Raw genomic sequence first — 21,495 nt, 5'->3', positions numbered from 1 at the left:
AACTAATGTTATTTTGGAAGAAAATTTTTATAATGAGTAATACACAAACTTTTTTGATTTCTAGTTCATTAGGATAGTTTTCTTAGCGATGCGCAGGGCAGTAGGTACGCGATTATTTGCATTCATATCTAATTCACTTATGTGAGGTTGTGCTACAGCTACACCTTAAACCTGTGGGTGGGTCCGCCTCTGCTAAGACCACTAAACCACACAGCATGCCTATAGTTCTCAATAGCGTTGCTTGTGCATCTTATTAAACCCCGTGGATTAAGAATATGCTGTCACTAAAGTTTATATGTATGTGAAGGCAGACGAGGGAGCAAAACTCAAACACCAATGATCCTCACAACTCTTCAAAGAAACTCAAATGACATCAGTCCTCTTTGTTTTATTGTGTCGTTTTCTTTATTGTATTTCCATGTGTTGGGTTGCCATTATGCTCTGTTTTTGCAAAAACTAAAATTAGTAAATAAATGAAAGCAATAATAAAGATATTGCCTGCAATTATTTTTTCAAAGTAGAAAGACCTGTTATGTATTCAAAACGGCACAGGGGATTTAGGAGTGGGATCTCACCGCTGCTAAGAGTTTTATTCACATCACATCATGCAGTTGACAGTTTACAGCTATGACAGCACAGCCTCCTTTAAAGTCATGAACAAAAAATAAATCAAGTTGCATAATCTCACTGTCAGTGTTGAGATTAGCACACTAGTCGCTCATTTAAAGTCCGCTGAGCACGGTGGCCTTTAAATGAGACATCAAATCATCTGCTCGAGGATGCGATTCTGATGTGAAAAATGGTAAATGGCCTGCATTTGTATAGCGCTTTACTCAGTCCCTAAGGACCCCAAAGTGCTTTACACTACATTCAGTCATTCATACACACATTCACACACTGGTGACAGCAAGCTATATTGTAGCCACAGCTGCCCTGGGGCGCACTGACAGAGGCGAGGCTGCCGGACACTGGCGCCACCGGGCCCTCTGACCACCACCAGTAGGCAAACATGGGGTTAGTATCTTGCCCAAGGATATTTGGCATGCAGCCAGGAGGCAGCCTGGGATCAAACCACCGACCTTCTGGTTAGTGGCTGACCTGCTCTGCCACCTGAGCTACAGCCACCCCATAAGAACAATGGAAAGAACAATGGAACCTTTTTTGAAAATGACGCAGTGTCCAAATCACCCAATATGTAGACATCAGCTAACTGCACATATTGTGCAAACAGCTGATGTCATACAAAATCATCTACATACTGAACAAAAAGGGGAGGAAATAATGAGTTCCTGAAGCTGCTGACGGTGCTTTTGTTTGCATAGACGTGATTAATAATGAATCACCAAAAAATTGCACATATTGTGCTGATTTCACAGTAATCAGTGCAATATGTTCTGATTTCAAAATGTATGTGCAATCAGCTGATGTTGTACAAAATTGTACATTAACCTAACCGGGCCTTTTTATTCTTTGTACATATGACAATAAACGCTTTGAACCTTTGAAAATTGTACGAAAAGGTGAGAAAAAAAAAAAGAGTTCCTGAAGTTGCTGATGGTGCATTTGTTGGCTTGACGTAATTAGTAGGTCCATTTTAATTTGATATGCTCAGGCATGTAAACTGTATTATTGTTAGTGAATTAATGTTAGCTATGAGATTTTAAAATTGCACTGCTGAACCCAAAATAGTTTCAGAGACTATGACAAAAAACAAACAAAAAAACAAAAACAAAACAAAACCCCACAGAACCAATTACAATCTCTGTAATCCAGAAAGTGAGACTTTTAAGCGCAAGTGTAAAGGTATCATAAAGAGCTACACTTACATACAGACCAAAATAAGAATAAAAAAACAACAACAACAAAGAAAAACAAAAAAAGGTTTATTGAAATGCTGATAAGCCAAATTCCAGAGCCAAACAAAAAAAAAGGCAAAAACACAAACTACAAAAACTGTAAGCATAGGAGATGAAAGAAGAAAGGAAGTAAAAGCGAACATAACACATGAGAAAACAAATGGTCAAACTACAACAGGAAGTCAAATAATACTAAAACATGACAACATCCAAACCTGAAATACTGAACATAAAAACAATAAAAGGGAAACACAGAAATCAGAGGACATGACAACAAAGCCAACCAGCCTAACATGGATCACAACACGAGTGCAATCAAACTGTGTCATCACACACAGAAAGGTTTAAATCAATAAAAATCAGTATAGCGGCAGCCATTACATGCTGCTCGTGTGTCTGTTCTGGAGAAACCTTACCGTTTTAACAGCCTGGTGCCGGCGACTACCGATCTCTGCACATGTACAGTGGGGCAAAAAAGTATTTAGTCAGCCACCGATTGTGCAAGTTCCCCCACTTAAAATGATGACAGAGGTCAGTAATTTGCACCAGAGGTACACTTCAACTGTGAGAGACAGAATGTGAAATAAAAATCCATGAATCCACATGGTAGGATTTGTAAAGAATTTATTCGTAAATCAGGGTGGAAAATAAGTATTTGGTCAATAACAAAAATACAACTCAATACTTTGTAACATAACCTTTGTTGGCAATAACAGAGGTCAAACGTTTACTATAGGTCTTTACCAGGTTTGCACACACAGTAGCTGGTATTTTGGCCCATTCCTCCATGCAGATCTTCTCGAGAGCAGTGATGTTTTGGGGCTGTCGCCGAGCAACACGGACTTTCAACTCCCGCCACAGATTTTCTATGGGGTTGAGGTCTGGAGACTGGCTAGGCCACTCCAGGACTTTCAAATGCTTCTTACGGAGCCACTCCTTTGTTGCCCAGGCGGTGTGTTTTGGATCATTGTCATGTTGGAAGACCCAGCCTCGTTTCATCTTCAAAGTTCTCACTGATGGAAGGAGGTTTTGGCTCAAAATCTCACGATACATGGCCCCATTCATTCTGTCCTTAACACGGATCAGTCGTCCTGTCCCCTTGGCAGAAAAACAGCCCCATAGCATGATGTTTCCACCCCCATGCTTCACAGTAGGTATGGTGTTCTTGGGATGCAACTCAGTATTCTTCTTCCTCCAAACACGACGAGTTGAGTTTATACCAAAAAGTTCTACTTTGGTTTCATCTGACCACATGACATTCTCCCAATCCTCTGCTGTATCATCCATGTGCTCTCTGGCAAACTTCAGACGGGCCTGGACATGCACTGGCTTCAGCAGCGGAACACGTCTGGCACTGCGGGATTTGATTCCCTGCCGTTGTAGTGTGTTACTGATGGTGACCTTTGTTACTTTGGTCCCAGCTCTCTGCAGGTCATTCACCAGGTCCCCCCGTGTGGTTCTGGGATCTTTGCTCACCGTTCTCATGATCATTTTGACCCCACGGGATGAGATCTTGCGTGGAGCCCCAGATCGAGGGAGATTATCAGTGGTCTTGTATGTCTTCCATTTTCTGATGATTGCTCCCACAGTTGATTTTTTCACACAAAGCTGCTTGCCTATTGTAGATTCACTCTTCCCAGTCTGGTGCAGGTCTACAATACTTTTCTTGGTGTCCTTCGAAAGCTCTTTGGTCTTGGCCATGGCGGAGTTTGGAGTCTGACTGTTTGAGGCTGTGGACAGGTGTCTTTTATACAGATGATGAGTTCAAACAGGTGCCATTCATACAGGTAACGAGTGGGGGACAGAAAAGCTTCTTACAGAAGACGTTACAGGTCTGTGAGAGCCAGAGATTGTCCTTGTTTGAGGTGACCAAATACTTATTTTCCACCCTGATTTACGAATAAATTCTTTACAAATCCTACCATGTGAATTCATGGATTTTTTTTTCACATTCTGTCTCTCACAGTTGACGTGTACCTCTGGTGCAAATTACTGACCTCTGTCATCATTTTAGGTGGGGGAACTTGCACAATCGGTGGCTGACTAAATACTTTTTTGCCCCACTGTATGTATGGACCGAGTAGAGCCGTGGAGACCTGGCTAGTGTGGTCTTATTTTGCTGACAGCTAATAAAGGTCTGTTGTTTGATTCAACTGACTGGCTTTGAGTTATCCGGCTAACCTCCACACCTCATGCCCGCCGGACCTGCTAGCCGCTCCTTCCTCGCCAGACTGCTGTTACAACAGTTTGTCAGACAGCATCACATAGACTAAACAGGAATTTTGCAAGGACAGCTTCTGATTCTGGATTTTTCTATTTTTCCTTTCAAAAACAGAAAGAAACTTCCATTGTATCATTCCACACATGCAGAAAAAACTGACGTAGTCTCCAAGTCTGGTAAGTGAAGGCAAAGACTGGTAGACTCCTCCAGCTAGAGATACACTCCTAGCTGTATAGAGGTCTATGAGAAAATGGCCCTCAGCTCCATTAATCTATAATCTATATCTATAATCTTCCCCATGACCTTCACCCATGACCCATAACTTAATATTTCCCCATGAAATATCAAGTTAATTTGTAAATTATGGTCATAATAACAGGCAGAATTCAAGTTATTCTAGGTATGCTTGTCGGCTAAGGACTTATCAGTTGTGTGCTGTGATTGGTGTCCTTGGATCTTGGCTCATTCTTCACCACCTGGCTCAGCCATAGTGGAAATCCTCAGCTCCAGATTTATTAAACCGGATTTTACAGGAAACAAAGCAATAATTAAACCTTGATTACATTTAAGTACAGCTTAAGTAATTTTAAGTAGTGTAATTGGTATCATGGTAATTATTTTTAGAAAAACCAAAATAAAACACAAAACATTCCCAATCTTAAATTGTTTTTTTAATTAATTAATTGCTGTTTGTTTTTAAATTTTCCTCGCTAAATATCTGTTGGGGTGACACGGACCATCATATTGTACTGTGTGTTCTGTCTGTCTGTCTGTCTGCCAGCCTGCCAGCCCGCCGCGTTAGTTTATTTTGTATGCTAGTTCAGCCAGTTTTCTGTTTTGCCGTCCAGCATTAAAGCCTTATTTAAGTTCACCTTTTGTTTCCGTGAGTCTGCATTTTGGGTCTTTTTCCTGCCTGCACACAGCCTTCACTTGACAGAAGATCACGACCATATTATGGACCCAGCAGACATCGAACTTCAGGAGCAACGCCAAGCAGCCTTTGTCCAGCTGGAGGAGGAACTCCACTGGAAGCCATGGCTCACCCCTGACGTCGGGCGCATTTACATTGAAACTAAGCACACCATTGTTTTTCTTGTGACATTACCAATAAGTTTGATGTGTCACATGGCCCTCTTCCTTTTGAAAAAACAAAAGTTGTATCCAAGATGGCCGACTTCTAAATGGCCACCATGGTCACCACCCATCTTGAGGAGTTTGCCCCCTCACATATACTAATGTGCCACAATCAGGACTTTAATATCACCAACCATTCCCATGTTATTACGGTGTATCCATATAAATGGCCCACCCTGTACTTCAAATAACTCACGCTATACCTTGTATTTCCTTCCCTGTAAAATATTTAGGCACAACCTACATTGAAATTCAAATAAAACGCATAAATAATCAAAATAAGATAACTAAAGTCTGTTTAATTATAGGGGAATAATGCCCTTACTGTCGGGTCATATTATAAAGTGTCACCCAGGATTTCGCAAACTCGCAGGTGACCTCTCAATAGATACGGCCACATTTTAAACCCCTGAGTCTGTGACTGCTCTGCAACGCTACATGGTCAGAAACAGAAGCTGGTTTACTTTGGCAAAGATGCACAGAAAGAACGTAGCCAAAATAACTGTTTAGGGGTTTTTTTTGTCAGTGACTTTGGTGAGAAGCATTTTGAAGTAAGGGTGGTGTTTCTCCACCTTTAATGAGGCATTGCACTGTTTACTTCAAACTCTCAACCATTTTGTCCCATGGTGCAGTTAGTTTGTGCAGATACCAACATGCTAATCAAACTTGGGTGTGGACTAAAACAACCACATTGAAAGCCTTCGGAGTAGGTGGTCTTGATCTGGTTACAGTTGAACTCCGGAACAGTTAATTTATGGTGAAATTGTGATCCAGTCAAGTTTCTTCTTCCTGTATTTATTTTTTTTGCTCTTCCCCATCTACTCAGTGGGCACACTTTACTTCTTTCTGTGGGAAAGGAAATTATTGTTTTTTGTTTTGTATGTTTGCATTGGGTGAATTACTGCTGCCCATGTCTTCATTTTTATTTAATTTTATTTGCACACATTAAATCCTTCATGCATTTGTGAGATCTTTGTATTGTCAGAGAAAGAATCACGAATGTATTCAACATCACAACACTAAATGCAAACAGAGCCATACAAAGAGAATGTGCAGCCAAGAGAAGATTAAAAGCACAGAGCCCTAAATAGGTGTCAAGGTGATTACAAGGTGATTACATAAAATATTAATTTGCCTCATTTTTTTACTGCTTGCTGCACTTTCAATTAATTTAGCTGTTTAATAAACCCATCATTCATCCATTCGCTTACGCTTCTCCTTTTCAGGGTCGCGGGGGGCGCTGGAGCCTATCCCAGCTGTCATAGGGCGAGAGGCGGGGTACACCCTGGACAGGTCACCAGTCTGTCGCAGGGCCAACACTCAGGGACAGACAACCATTCGCGCTCACATTCACTCGCACATTCACACTGAATGGCAATTTGGATTTTCCAATTAACCTATCCCCACAAGGGTTTAATAAACCCATCTATTAAATTATTTAACTATTTTTTTTTAATCTTTTTATTACTTTTTTTCCTCCATCTATTTATTTTTAAGGCATTTTCACTTTGCTTTCAGTGCCAGAAACTTCCAGTCAGTTTATCAGATTCCTGCAGCACTTTTACTTCCACTTTATCAAACAATGGTTTGTTCAAGTCATTGGCATTGGTTGGAAACACCAGATTATTAACTGCAGTTAATTTAATGGATGTTAATAACAGCAGTGGTTTTCTGGAAGTTACACTAAGCTCTTTTACTATTAGCTCTCTAACATCACCCTATGCTTTCATTTATTCGGGTGTCGTTGTTCCAAAATGGAAATTTGGATTCAGTTTACTCAAAGACGTCAGTACAGAGGTTTTCAAGGCACATGGGGAATGATTTTCGAGTGGACTTTGATTGCAGAGCAGCTTTGCCCTGCGTATTTGGGTTGGCCCTGCATAGGCGTAGCTGAGTTAGGAGAAAAAAAATGTTTTGCTGAGAAATGCAAGCACACTCATGAACAATATAATTTATAGAGAAAATTCAATTACCTGTTTTTAATTTGTTTCTCTCAAATGTTTTTTTCAAATCTAAGGGTAAGATGACATGAACCTACAGCCATGGACCTTCTGTTTTTCCCCCATCTACAGGGTGAACCATTTATATTATATATAATAAAATGGGAATGGTTGGTGATATTAAAGTCCTGTTTGTGGCACATTAATATATGTGAGGGGGCAAACTCCTCAAGATGGGTGGTGACCCTGAAATCTCCTTAAAACAAATGCAATGCAAAATGTTGTTCGCTGGATTCACATCCGCAAAGAAGACTATTACAAAGCAATGGTTCTGTCCTGACATTTGTATGGAATCATTCTGGAGACGATGTCTTATCCGTGTTATTGGTTTTGAACATACCACAGCAAAATTAAATAAAGCTCGACCCACGACTGTTGACGCTTGGAAAATCTTCTCATCCAGAGTTATCTCCTGGAAGAGGCAATAATTGGTTTTAACTTTGTGTTTTTGTGTCTTTTCTTTGCTGTCCCTATGCCTTGTTTGCTAATGTTTGCTTTGCTACTGCAGTTTACAGTTGTGCTGTATATGTCTGTACCTACCCCCCCCAACCCCGTTTTAAATCAATAAAATGTTGATCACAAAAAAAAGATGGGTGGTGACCATGGTGGCCATTTAGAAGGCGGCCCATTTTATTATATATAATATAAATGGCCCACCCTGTAGATGGGGAAAAACAGAAGGTCCATGGCTGTAGGTCCACCCTGTACATTACAGAAGTCAATGAGAATGAAAATATATTAAAAAGAAAAAAGATTGCAAGTCAGCTTTATTCCATGATGCTAGAACATGTATGTGATCTTGAGGAATGAGGCTCCCTGTGCTGCAAATATATTTGCTTCACAAACTCACTGGTTTGCAAAACACAAAACAAGTATTTATTTAACCCTTTAATGCACCCATGTATTTAAATTAGTCTTTCTGAGGTAGCATTAGCAGTAACAGAAGAAGAAGTGGATAGAAACAATAACAGCTGGATAGAGGACATCACAGTCTCTGTGTATTAAAGGCATTACACCTGCATTACTTTTAAAACCCTCTGGTTGCAAAAAGAAGTATGAATGTATAGAAGAGAAATCAGAAAATAACCCTGTGTTGTTTTGGATTCACGACTTCTCTAATCACTTTCTTGATGTGTTTGTGGTCAGAGTCACTCAATTTAAGCCATTTTGAACACAACTTGGTGTTTAGTCTGTAACTTATGGTCCCACTCAGTCAAAATGTAGAATAAAGCAGCTTATGCTTTAGGGTGGGCCCAAGTACAGAGTTTTCGGCTCAGATTCATGGTCATAGCAAGCTAAGATACCCCAAACATTCAGCTTGAAGCGTCAAATCCAGAATATAATTCTAAAATTTGAACACAGTGGGCTGAAACGCATACTTGTCTTAAAACTATTTGGCAGGTTAAGGAAGTATAAAGAAGTAATCCAATCCAAAAAAATGTTCAAATAAATAATGAAATTCCTATTTGCGTACAGCCTGTTTCATTGCATTGTTTCGTAATCAGCCATCCATCCATTTTCTACAAAATCTAATTTATGTGTGTGCAAAAATCATTTTGGTATCTGCTAAAGGCTCAGAGGTGAGGCCCACATTTAATGTCTGAAGTTCTTATGATGAGAAGGTTGGAGAGGAAACGTGCTTTACGCCATGCGTTTGAACTTTGGTTATTTGGACTTGCAGGTGAGAAGTGGAAATGAGTTTCCACCTCTTGTTCAGGCTCTACTTGGTGTGGTCTTGCACCCACTGACACAGCCTGAGGCAGTAAGTCTGTGGACTGACGGTTGAGAAGGACCGACCGGGGTGCCTCAACCTCTTCCACAAATGCTCCAGCCTCTTCTTAAAACTGTAAACTGTGAAAATGTCAATGATGCCGACAAAGTAGCGCTGCTCGGGGCCATCAATGATGTGAAGAGGATTCTTTAAGTTTGGCAGCAAACGTCGGTTTTGGGCTTGGAAGTCTTGCAGCTCAGCCTTGGTGCTCGCTGGCCCAGCATCCTTTGCACATGTTCGAGGAGAGCTGCTCCTTGATGCAGCTTGAGAGTGTGGTGTCTTTAAGCCGCTGTCTGTTTCAGATAAGGACAGGGCAGGGTCCTCGTCCACGACTGCTCCGGGAACTGTGGCTGCATTCATATGGATTGGACTGGAGCCTGGATTCACAGACCTGAAAAGAAAAGCCATACAGATGAGAATGAGTCACTGAAACGGACACCCTAATTGACCCTTTTGTAATCCTTTCAGTCCGGTCTAGACAGATTGCAACAGAGTTTAGGGCACCAAGTGAATCCAGACTGAATATACACATTGAATTCTCACGCCATTATACTCATGCATTAATTTCTGAACACCAGGTAACTGATGACTCATTTAGGGTTAAGCCTGGGGCTTGGGTTAGGTTACAGTCTACCATTTTTTATAATATTTATTCATATTTGAAACAGTTAAAAAGAAAATATGTTAAGAGAATATATAGTCAAAAATCTGAAAGGTAATATCTTTTGGTTTCTGAGAAATGTGCCTAAATAAAAGCAACCCAGAGCAACCCTAAAATTCCACACTGGTTATTGCTGGCCTAATGGGTGTCAAGATGGTAAAGGCAAATATTTCATCCACCACTCCTATAGAAGAATGCACTAAGGCATGTGGACATGGTTGAAACGACTGCTGGCTGAACATCAGAATGGAAAAAAGGGCTTATTAAATTGACTTGGAACTTGGTGTGGTTGGTGGTGCCAGACAGGATAGTCTGAGTCAGAAATCCTGATCTAATGGGATTTTCACACAAAATGGCAAGGTGCACAGAGAGACAGGGAACCGAATTAAATTTGAGCATGTTTTTTTTTTTTTTTTGCCTGTCCCGTTTGGCTCTTTTGCCATCAGAATTATTGTCTAAAGGCGAAGAAAGATGCCCAACGGATTTACTTTACCAAATTGACCATCCCAGCCTTGTCGTAATGGTCCATTTGATTCACCTTTTATTGTTTATTTTATTTTCACTTGCTGAATACGGGACAGACTTGACTGGGGGAAAGAAGGGGAGAAAGAAAGAGGGAAAGAAAAACAGCTGAGAAGAGGGACGGGGGAGAAGGGCAAAAAACAAAAACCAACAGAATAAGCAGGAAAAAAAATACATATATCGATCACCTGGATCACCTGTTGAGAAAGAAAAAAGAAAACAAGCAGAAGAGAACAAGAGTAATAGAATAAACAACATCACAATGATAAATGGGAATATGACAGTAAATACTAAATATTAAACATTATTGCGCAGCACATAAGATCAACAGAACACAGTGTGCTTTGAGGTAGGAGCCAAAAAGGGTGTAGTTTGTGGGTGTGATCACCCGTGTGTACACTTGTGAGCATGGACGCGCTTGTTTTTTTAAAAGGTTCCTTCACGTAATGATCTGCTAGAGGGTGTGGGGGGGCCACAGCCCCGTCCTCCAGGGCATGAAGCAGGTATGGAGGAGATCAAAACTCCAGACATCCAGAGGCCCTCAGAACACAAGAGACCAAGGAAGACCAACAGAGGGGCAACCGCGCCACTGTCCCAGTAAGAACTGAGGAGAGTCCCAGATGAGGGCTCACTCAGCAGCCGCGGAGCAGAAGCCAGGGGGGGTTGCAGTGACGTGCCCGTGAGCTCCGACGGCAGCCAGCTGTGCCTGAGTGACCGAGCCCCAGGCCGAGAGGCCGGGGGCACCCCACCTCCGAAGTGGCCCAAGCGAGCCCCAGGCTCCAGGCCCCGATAAGCAGCCACCAAGGAGTGAGCCGGTGTGTACCCGGACGCCCATCCCCGGACACAAAGAACCACCAACGCACCGATGTCTGAGGGGGTCCGCCACCGGCAGGGGAAGTGGTGGGGGGAGATAGGCCTCCAAACCTTGGAGGGCCTGAGATGTCCCCAGAGAGGTGGCGTCTGATACCCAACCTGACATATAGACACAGACATACAGGCACACACAGATAAAAACATCCATTCCCACCCTCATGCTCTCATATGCACTTACTCCACACTCAACCAACGTGGAGACAAACATAAAGAGACGCTGCACACACGATCACACTCCCCAAGCGTACTCTACGAACCGAGTCTAGGTACCCTTGCCCCTGGAGGGGGGAACTGCACCCAGACCCAGGTAGTGTTACCCTTTTCCCTGCGGTGGGGAGAAGCAGACCGCCCCGACTCCGCAGCAGCAGGGAGGCCCCACATTCCAGACCCCAGTTGGACGGCCAACTCCTTCTCCTAGCCCCCCCGCTCCAGCAGGCCGCAGAGAACGGGGGTGAGAGAAGACTCCAAACCTCCCTCCACCCGCTCATTGTAGTGTTGATGCATGTGTGTTCTAAGGTGCGTTTAAAACCCAGGAGGGCATGGAGCTACCTGCCAGAGAGCAGCAGGTAAGCGCATAGTCCCTCCTGCTAACCCTCAATGTCTACGTGTATTTAAAATTGAGAGGTGGGCAACGACGCCAGGGGTGAGGTGTACACCCTGATGGTAATTTGGATTCCGTGTAGCGTGCCCACCCCCAAGATCCTATATGTATGTGTAATGAGAGTGTGAGTAATGTGAATGTCTGAGTTGTGGGATAAAATTGAGGCAGAGGCAGCCAGAAGGGGACAGAGGGGGGGGGATGCCTCCTCTGCACCCTGGTGACACACCCCTACTCCAAGGCCCTGCATGTGTCAGTGGTTGTGGTGGAGCGGGAAGAGGGAGGCAGCTGGAGATGGGGAGGGAAGGAAGGGAGGGGCAAGTGACCCCTCCCTGGGGCCAGCTCCCCCGCTGACCCCAGTAGGCACCCCCATACTCCGCGACCCGCCAGGGAAAGTGGGCCCAGGCCCATCCAGACCGGGGCCCAGTGCAGGAGCGTCGCCTGGCCCCACAGAGCCCGGGACAGTCCACCCAACCCCACCACAGAGAAAACTGCACCCACCCCATCATCCAGTCATCAAGACGATAGACGCCCAGGCTGAGATCTTCCTCCAACTCTCCTGTATCTCCCCCTCCTGCAGAGAGAGTTCCTGAAGAGAGGAAAGCGCCTGCGAGATGTGACCCCCCCCCCCCCCCCACCAGTTGAAGAGCCCCCCAGGTGGCTCGACGCACCGGCGGCACCCTGCGCCAGGGCCGGGCCCCCATGCACCCACCCGCCCACTACCCCGGCAACACACCAACCAGGACCCAAGTCCCCAAAGCCCGGCCAGGGCCCCAGTCCAGAGCCGGAGCGCCCCCAGAACCTCACGCCTCTTCCGGACCCACCCAGGGGCAGCCAGGCTACCAGGTCAGTAACCCACGTCCGTCAGCACAGACCCTCCCCTAGCCCCGCTGCACGCAGCCACGAGGAAACCGTCACCTAAGAGCCAACAGAGCCCCTAATTGGCCATGACCGCTACCCCGGGTTGAGCCCCCCATGGAAGATGCTCCTGGGGAACCCCCCGACACCCTAAGCCTGTCCCTACCCCCACACCAATCACAACAGTGAAGGCGGGACCAAACTATGACCCCCCACCCCCACTAGGTGATGGAGCTGATCAAAGGAGCCCAGAGCAATTGATCTGATGTGGTGGCAGAGGCTGTATCAAGACTAATGTAATCTAATAGATAATTTCTATATTGGTTAGAATCAAGATTATTTTTATTTTTCCAGTTCATGAGGACTGTTTTCTTGGCTATGCATAGGGCAGTGAAAACCATATGGGCTATATTCTTTTCTGAAGTGACATTATCTAAGCTGCCCAACAAACACACTAAGTTTGGAATGTTACATTTCAGACACTTTGATAAGTCTTCACATATCTTGCGCCAAAACTTCTGAACTGGTGGACAGAACCAAAGAGCGTGGATATAACTGTCCGGTGAATTGGTTTGGCAGTGTGAGCAGTTCGTGGTAGACGTAAAGCCCATCTTGAATATCCGATGAGCTGTATAGTGCATATTGAATTAATTGAAGACTGGGATTTCTGATTAGATGAAAGGTTTTTAAGCAAATCTGAGACCAGAAGTTTTGGTCTAAGTTAACTGATAAATCCGCTTCCCATTTTGCAATAGGAAGTGATATTGATTCATCTGTTTTAGAAAGCATTCTGTATATTTTGGATAGTAATTTGGGGGTTTTAAGAGTAAGAAATTGAACCACACTTGGTGCTGTTTGTAGTTTATTAGGATTTAATTTGTTGATATTCTAAAAATCTTTTCTTGTTGATCCCATATTGTGTAACTAGTCTGTCAAATGAAATAAATTCTGTTCCTTCTAGTATATGTTCTACATATTTGATTCTTTTACCACTCCAATCTGAAAAGTTTATCATATTATTGTTTTGTAATATGTCAGGGTTGTTCCAGATAGGTGTACGTTTGCATGGGATTAATGAAGACTCTGTCAACTTCAGAAACTCCCACCATGCTGTCAGAGAAGAGCCAATGTTGACGCTTTTGAAGCATTCATGTCGTTGGATGTTTGAGCTGATAAATGGTAGATCTGAGATCTCTAGATTATTGCAAAGTGCTTGTTCTACATCTAGCCAAGGTTCATCTAAGAGGGTATGTTTTAGCCATCCTGAGATAAACTGAAGCCTGTTGGCTAAGAAGTAGTGCTGAAAGTTAGGCAGTTCTGGTCCTCCTTTATCCTTGGTCTTTTGTAGTGTTTTTAAGCTTATACGTGGGGGCTTATTTTTCCAAAGGAATTTGGACATATATGAATCTAGAGATTTGAGCATGTTGGGAAAGAGTGAAAACACAAGCGAAAAATGTAAAATGAGCAGTAGCGGCTATGTTTTAATGATGTTAGAGACTCAAAGCTGAGCACAGAATTAATAAAATTAGGAGGTGGCTAAAGTGGCTTTTTATTTTTAGCCATTTTCCATTGTGGAGGACAAAAAGCTTCAAACTTCTCCAGGCCTTAAACCTCGTTTGTGTAAAAATAAGGCTTTTATGAAAACACTGAATGATAAATTGATTCCTTGAAAAGTTTTAAGTTCAGTACTGAATATTACATAAAACTAGAAACAGTTGCATTTCCTGCGAAAGTGTGAATGCCATGTAGTGGAATCTGCTAAACAGCTGAAGAAGCAGAATTATCTGCTGAACAGAGGTGTAGAAGCTGAAGTGCTTGCTGAAGATGGCTGTATTTGAAAGGGTATACTGCAGAGTGATAAGAAAGCAGTGTGCATGCAAGCAGGGAAGATGTGCGGCAACCGCCACAGGTAGGATTCGAACCTTCGCCACCGGGTCTCACAGCGGCTGCTCATCCCACTAAGCCAAACCAGTTCTACTCCCAAGCAACGATATGATGAGAGAAAAAATGTGCACTGTGCAGAAGAAGCTGAATTGTGCTGAAAAGAGGTGAAGAAGCAGAACTTTGTGCTCAACAGCAGTGAAGAAACTGAAATTTGTGCTGAAAAGAGGTGAAAAAGCTGAATGTTCAGCAAAAAAGAGATGGAGAAACTGAAAATTCTGCTGAAAAGAGCAGAAGAGGCTTAGATTTGTGCTGAAAAGAGGTGGGAAAAGCTGAACTGTCTGCTGAAAAGAGGTGAACCTATTGAACGTTCTGCTAAAAAGAGATGAAGATACTGAAAATTCTACTGAAAACAGGCCAAGAAGCTGAAACTTCTGCTGAAAAGAGGTAAAGAAGCAAAAGTTTCTTCTGAAAAGGTGTAAAGAAGCAGAACTTTGTGCTGAAAAGAGGTAAAGAAGCTGAGGTTTTTGCTGAAAACAGCTGAAGAATCTGGAATTTGTGCTACAAAGGGGTGAAGAAGCTGAAATTTATGTTGAAAAGAGTTAAAAAGGTTGAACTGTTAACTGAAAAAATTGTTGCCATAAGCAGGATTTGAACCCGGGCCTCACGGCATTCACACAATAAACTATATACACAGTGTCTTTGAATGGCAGAGATGCAGAAATGTGTGCAATTAGCACATGGCTCAGTGTCTGAGTGTCTAAATGAGACACACAGTCCTGAATGTGCACTTGCAGCTATTTATAATTCAAAAATTGGGCACTGGTGCCAATTTCAGAAACTGAAAAGAAAAAACTGTGAACCTAACCCTAGCTCTAACTTTAACTGCAAATGAGCTGCTAATGACCTGTTGGTTTTGATTTAACTGTAAGACATTTATGCATTCACGGTTTCTTTGGAAGCTATGCTAATTTATGTTTTTATAGTTGAGGTCTTGATATTCACCTTCACTAAAAGTTGGCTTTATCAAATCTTTTATGGTGCTTTGTAGTCAGGGCTTAAACAGCTGCGGTAAAACACACCAAACCCTACCAGCTTTGGAAAAAATGTCAGGAGAGACTGATGACGGAGTTTCCAACAGATTTAGAAACTACTGTTCGGGCTGGTGTGCAGAGATTACATACCTAATTAGTTACTAAAAATGCTTTTTAATATTGATTTGGATTTAGGGTTGGGGGTGGTAAGGCATTTGGTTTACCACTCACATGGTAAACCAAAACGTCATGTTTCTAATGTATTTTAGGTAGAATGATTATATTTTTGATTGCTAAGTCACTAAAAAACATTTTATAAATGCAAACAAATCACCTGAAGAGCAGAGTCCACCACTGAGGACTTACAGACCACAGGTACATCAAAAACACAGAGGCCTCTGTAATCCTGTCACTTAACATACACTAAAGCTGACGTGCATTGCTGTGGAAATATAACTGCTTTTCAGTACTGTCGATTGCTGCTGTGGATTTCAGGCTACTTTTTCATTGCAGCTTTTAATTTTATCAGTGAGAGAATAAGAATCATCACTTTAGTATAAGGACAGATGAAGCTGTGGGACACAACCACAAAGTAATTAACACATAAAACATCACAGAAAAGCATGAATCCTGGTAATGGTGTCAGCTATTAATCTCAGTTACGTTGCAAGGTCTACAAAGATTCACCACAGAAGTAGTGCAGAAACCCTTGTTGACAAGCACAGAGGTAAGGCATTTAGTGTAGGTGGTCACCTGATCATTAACAAGTTCCTGTCATTAGGTTTTGGGTCATCCACCACCTTTTAAAGATCATCTTCCCTTCATGAGGCAAAATCTTGCATGACATTCCAGACCCAGGGCCACTGATGGTCATTTCATATTTCTTCCATTACCGTATAATTGGATCAACACTCATCACCTCGGCACCAAGCTTCTTGCTGATGGCCCTTTCCCCCCTTCCAGCCTTAAGCATGTCTACAGTCTTGTCCCTGACTCCCTTTGTCAGCTCTTTGGTCTTTATCACAGTGTTGGAGAGGTTGGAATGACAGGGGTGCTTTAGGAACATGACGAATTGAAATTTGGATGAGCCACTCAATGACATGCAAATCAATGTATAATGTTTATGTAATAGGTTTTTTTTCTGGCTTTTTGGTATTTTTGATATCCTGTCTCTCTCCATTAAAATTAAAGTACCATAAAAGTTAGAATCTGTTAATTTCTTTCTAAGCGAGTAAAGTTATAAATTCAACCAGGAATTAAATCTAACTAACCCTTGTTTATTTTAATTACAAAAAGTTTAATTATTAGTTAGACCATTGGCTCTATATCATCATGCAAACATATGTTCAAGAGAAAAGCAACAAAGAGCTTAGAGGCATATCAGTCAGACTTTACAGGGCTAAATGAAGCAGGCTTTATAGCTTGGGGAAGAAGACCTCAGACACTGACCATGAAGGCCCATTTCTACTAATGGACATCAAAATATTTATTATAATTCTTATTAGGCACGCACATTGATTTGAGAAACCTAAATATGCAAATAACAACTCTAATAAACCCAAATAAATGAAATATAACAGTTAGATACATATCAAGGGGTAGCTAAATGGTTTGCATGCAATTCAAATACAAAATATTCAGTGTAAATATTTGAGCTCCACATGCATTATATTATTCTGTGATTCAGGGCTTGTGCTTGAATTGAAGCCAGATATCAAGCATATCGTGGGCCAAAAACAAAAAAGCAGCCATGACTCAGTGTCTGAATTTTATATTCGTCTGAAGCTGTGTCTACAGTCTGTAACTGAGCAAAACCAGTAATGACTCAGTTTTCTTCTAATTTAAAGCAGAGTGAAAAAAAAACAAACTTAAGTGCAGGAATCCTGCAACAGGACCCTATGCAGGAAGCGTAGTCTGGGAGCCCAGCCCACTGCTCTGGATGTGAGTGAGTGATGAAGCAGCATGCGTCACACACTAATGGAAATTACAATTTCTGGCTTAGGACGAGGTGTCTGATGCTCCCGATGTTCCACTTTTATTTTAGGAATGAAAAAAAACATTCGGCCAGCGAGTTGTTTCTGATTGTTTTCTCTTATTTTGTCTGTAGTGCTCCATCTGCTGAGTTAACCTTGTTAATACAGCAGCTGGATTTTAAAACACGTTTGATTGTTTTCGTGTTCATTTGGAGCTTTTGTTTCATACACCTTAAAGATCATAATGATGTCATGCTGTGCTTTCACTTTCTCCATGCTTGCATGTTGTCATGACTGCAGGTATTTGTTATTGTATGGATAAATCTGGTGTTAAGAGATTTATCTATATTTATTGTAATGTCAGCAAAGAAACAAACCAAACCCAGTCTGCTGGTGAGGCTCTCTGTACTTTCTGTGGTTGTTAGTTCAAAGAGCACTGGCTGAGACAGAAGTCTCAGGTTTCCTAAAACAGTGATGCAGTGCAATTCTCACGAGGCGTTACCCAACATTTTAACAGCCATGTTTAAAAAATGTTTAATTTGCGACTCACATGGCAGAAATTCTGTGCATTTAGGCACGTAAACCTTTTGAAGATTAAACCGAGCATCAGGATAGGGAATTTGAATGAGGCAGTGCCATTAGTGCCAGACCGGCTGATCTGAGAGTTTCAGAAACTGCTTAGCTGCTGAGATTTTCCCGTACAACCATATCTAGAGTTTACAGAGAATAGTCTGAGAAGAGAGAGAAAATATCAAGTGCCAGGCAGTTCTCTGGATAAACATGTCCTGTTAATGAGGCTGACAAAAGAGAATTGCCAGACTGCTTTGACCTGATAGGAAGGCAACAAAAAACAAAAACAAAAACCCAAATAAACAAAAAAAAAAAACCCCTCTCTGAACACACATGTTGAATCTTGAAGCAGATGCAGCAGCAGGAGAGCACACCAGGTTTCATGCTTGGATAGAAAAACGTTGCGTGGTTCGATGAAGTTTGATTTCTGCTGTGACATTTGGATTGAAGCTGCAGCAACTGTGTGATGTGTGATGTCAATATGGACCAAAGTCTCAGAGGAATGTTTCTAACACCTTGTTGAATCATGAAGAATTGAAGCAGTTCATCACTTTTCAGTGTTTTAAAATTGCTGGAATCCTCCCAAAATTAATACGCAATCAGAACTCTCTAAATGCAACAAAAATGAAAACCAGGGTACTAAAACGTACTTTTTTGCTCTTACGATGAGCGTAGCAAAGGAGAGGCCCTGGTGGCGCTCGTCATGGTGTAGGGGCTGATGAGCCAGGAGAAGGCTGTAGTCCAACACGTTGAGCTGGCGAAGGAAGTGTGTGTCAATTTCCACCTGTCGCAGGAGCCAGGAACGCTGCTGGCCTAAACAATTAAACAACGCACAGCTCGAAAAACACAATACTGACACAAAAACTGGTATTTAATTGTTACTCCGGCACATGGACATGACATTTGCAGTGAGATACTGCAGTGACAGGCCTGGAAGAAGGTGCAATAATGCTACCTTTTGAACTTATACCCAGAATACATAAATGCTCTTACCCAGAGTGATGAACTGGCCCTCGAAGTTGAGGTCTTTGAGAACCACGATGATGTGGCTTCCCTCTGGTGCAGGCTCTGTCCAGCGACTCACCTCACAGCCCTTAATGTCATACCTGACAACACAAAAAAGGCATAACTGGATGTTTTCAAGGTTCTGCTAGAGGCTTGGACCATCGAAACGTGACCCAAAAGTTCCAGGAACAAGGTTCACCTGGTATAGGTGAACCCAATCCCTGGTATATAATGCATAGAAGGCACTACAAAGTAAATGTCTAAAAAGTGCAAGCGTGAAAAAAAAGTCACAAGAGAGTCACGGACAGCACCTGTCGCATCAGCATCCAAAGCCATGCAAGCACGTGCTAGTCTGTTTGTAAGAGATCGGAAGGTTTGCAGTTCCTGAGCAATAGTCAACTTCAACTTGTCGCATATGGATGCTTGTAAAGGACATCCTTCCAAGCTTACCTGGCGTTGATGCGATCATCTGGATAAAACACACTTTGCATGACAATGAAGAACTTCTGGAACAGATAAATGGGAAAAAGTACTTTATAATCCTTTGTTTCACATTGTAATTCTCAACAGAACTGAACAGGCGTAAAATGTATCTGTACCTTTCGTCTTTGTGGGATTTGGATCCTGTGAACACCTAAAAACAAGCCAATTGAGACATTTATTTTAAGTGGGATTTATTTTAAGCAGGATGTGGGATTTGCAACATAAAACCTCTTACTCTAAAACCTACTCTAAGGATTATTGCAAATGAGAACTCACTGTCACCTGTTCAATTCAGTTTAATTCAGTTTTATTTATACAGCCCCAAATCACAACAAGGTGCTTTATTTTGTAAGGTAGACCCTACAATAATACATACAGAGAAAAACCCAACAATCATATGGATTATCCTTGCTCCCCTATGAGCAAGCAGTTTGGCGACAGTGGGAACAAAAAACATCATTTTAACAGGAAGAAACCTCCAGCAGAACCAGGCTCAGGGAGGGGCGGCCATCTGTGGTGACCGGGTGGGGTGAGAGGAGGAAAGACATGCAGTGGAAGAGAGCCAGAAGTAACAGGAGATAAAGACAAAACCACCATGAGATGCAAATCACAACTCTAGGTAAAACAGAAAGAGAGTCCACCAGAAATACACGTACGATAACATCCAATACTTGTGATACTTAGACAAACCAGGACAGTGGTGTAGCTTCCCTATGGAGGCTGAGGTTTATGATCCCTTGGTTCACCACCTTAGTCTGCCAATCCGAGGGCACTGTCCTTGTTTTCCATGTTTTGTGTTGGTGCATGGAATTGGTGACAAGTCGCATTCATCCGAGGGATTGTTCATAAAAATGTGTTTGTCATAATCTGTTCTTCAATTATTCACTGAAGTTCTGTACTGCAGTATTATCAAAGTTTAAGTTACTCATACAAGTAAAAAGAGCCAATGTTACACGAGTAATAACACATGGATTGTTCTTCTCATTCGCCTTTCAGGGCTCCATACATTTCCCCTCTGAGCGTTCAGTCTAGGTCGATCATTGAAGGCAGACATTTCTCTCAGTTTTGGTGTTTTCACTAGTTACAAAAATTGGTTGTTTTTTTTTTAAGTTCCATTTTTAATCACTTTCTCTTTTATTTTGAAATTGCTTTCATTATGTTATTTTCCAGGCACTTCTTACTGGCTATGTTTGCATAGAAAAGTGCTTGATATTTAAAATTATGAACAAAGAGGTCCTACCCAAAAACGAAGTTCCTTTCATTTCTCATGAGATCCTAAAACAATAAGAAGCTAGCTGACCTCTTTTGTTAATACAAGTTAAAAGCAGCACAATAATGGAAACTAGTGGGCTCAACAGATGATAAATATCGTATTTATGAAGCCAATTAATCACAAACCTAAGATAAGATACAAATTTTTAACACGTGTGCAATCAGATACATGGACAAAAGAGGATAAAACTAATATTAGAAAAATCAGAAGAGGTCAAACACATGATACGCTGAAAGTGACAGCTACTGCAGACAAAGCAGCACAGTACGAGTGAAAGGAAAAGGATTCACAGGACTTTGTGTAAACTTTAAGAGCTTTGCTCCATAACACTGGAAAACAAACTTCTATATTAATAAACCTTTTTTTAACCAGAAAAGAAGGGCAGCAAAAATCACAGCTGTTTAAGCTGACAGTTCCAGTAATCACAATGTTCAGTAATAAAGTACTTTTCAAATTGAAGCTAACAGGGGAAAAATCAATAAAGTTGATTCTACTAATTCATATTTGTACTCATTTTCATTCACTACAGACAGACTTCACACCTTCTTACTGTCTGCATGCTGAAGGGATTTTACGCCCCTTGCAATACGCCACACCACTTTCTGTGGAGTTGCTGGGTTGGTTTTGGTTTTGTTCGTGCTGATCTGTTGTCTCGAATGTAATCTGCTCCAGAGCACGTTAGCCATGCATCAGCAGCAAGATAAGACGGGAACCAGTGATCGAAACCAGCCAAGTTTAAACCTGAAGTGACTTCCTACACACGCCTTCTGCATAGCACGGGC

The 21,495-nt window shown here is 42.1% G+C and overlaps 1 protein-coding gene across 9 annotated transcripts in view; it reads right to left on the bottom strand.

Annotated features, from left to right (window-relative positions):
- Window positions 1-6,665: 6,665 nt before the first annotated feature.
- pip5kl1 (phosphatidylinositol-4-phosphate 5-kinase-like 1) overlaps window positions 6,666-21,495 on the bottom strand; it is a 71,290-nt gene continuing 56,460 nt past the window's right edge. For all 9 annotated transcript variants that reach the window (XM_040000268.1, XM_040000270.1, XM_040000272.1 and 6 more), the window contains 5 exons: window positions 19,557-19,591; window positions 19,408-19,463; window positions 18,946-19,058; window positions 18,603-18,765; window positions 6,666-9,373 (listed from right to left, as the gene is read on the bottom strand). In XM_040000268.1, coding sequence (XP_039856202.1) covers window positions 8,932-9,373; window positions 18,603-18,765; window positions 18,946-19,058; window positions 19,408-19,463; window positions 19,557-19,591 — 809 coding nt within the window. In that variant the 3' untranslated portion in view covers window positions 6,666-8,931. The remainder of the gene's footprint in view (window positions 9,374-18,602; window positions 18,766-18,945; window positions 19,059-19,407; window positions 19,464-19,556; window positions 19,592-21,495) is intronic.

Source organism: Simochromis diagramma, unplaced genomic scaffold, assembly GCF_900408965.1.
Source record: "Simochromis diagramma unplaced genomic scaffold, fSimDia1.1 OVJJ01000596.1, whole genome shotgun sequence".
Classification (NCBI taxonomy): Eukaryota; Metazoa; Chordata; class Actinopteri; order Cichliformes; family Cichlidae; genus Simochromis; species Simochromis diagramma.
This window is presented reverse-complemented; position numbering and strand designations above follow the sequence as displayed.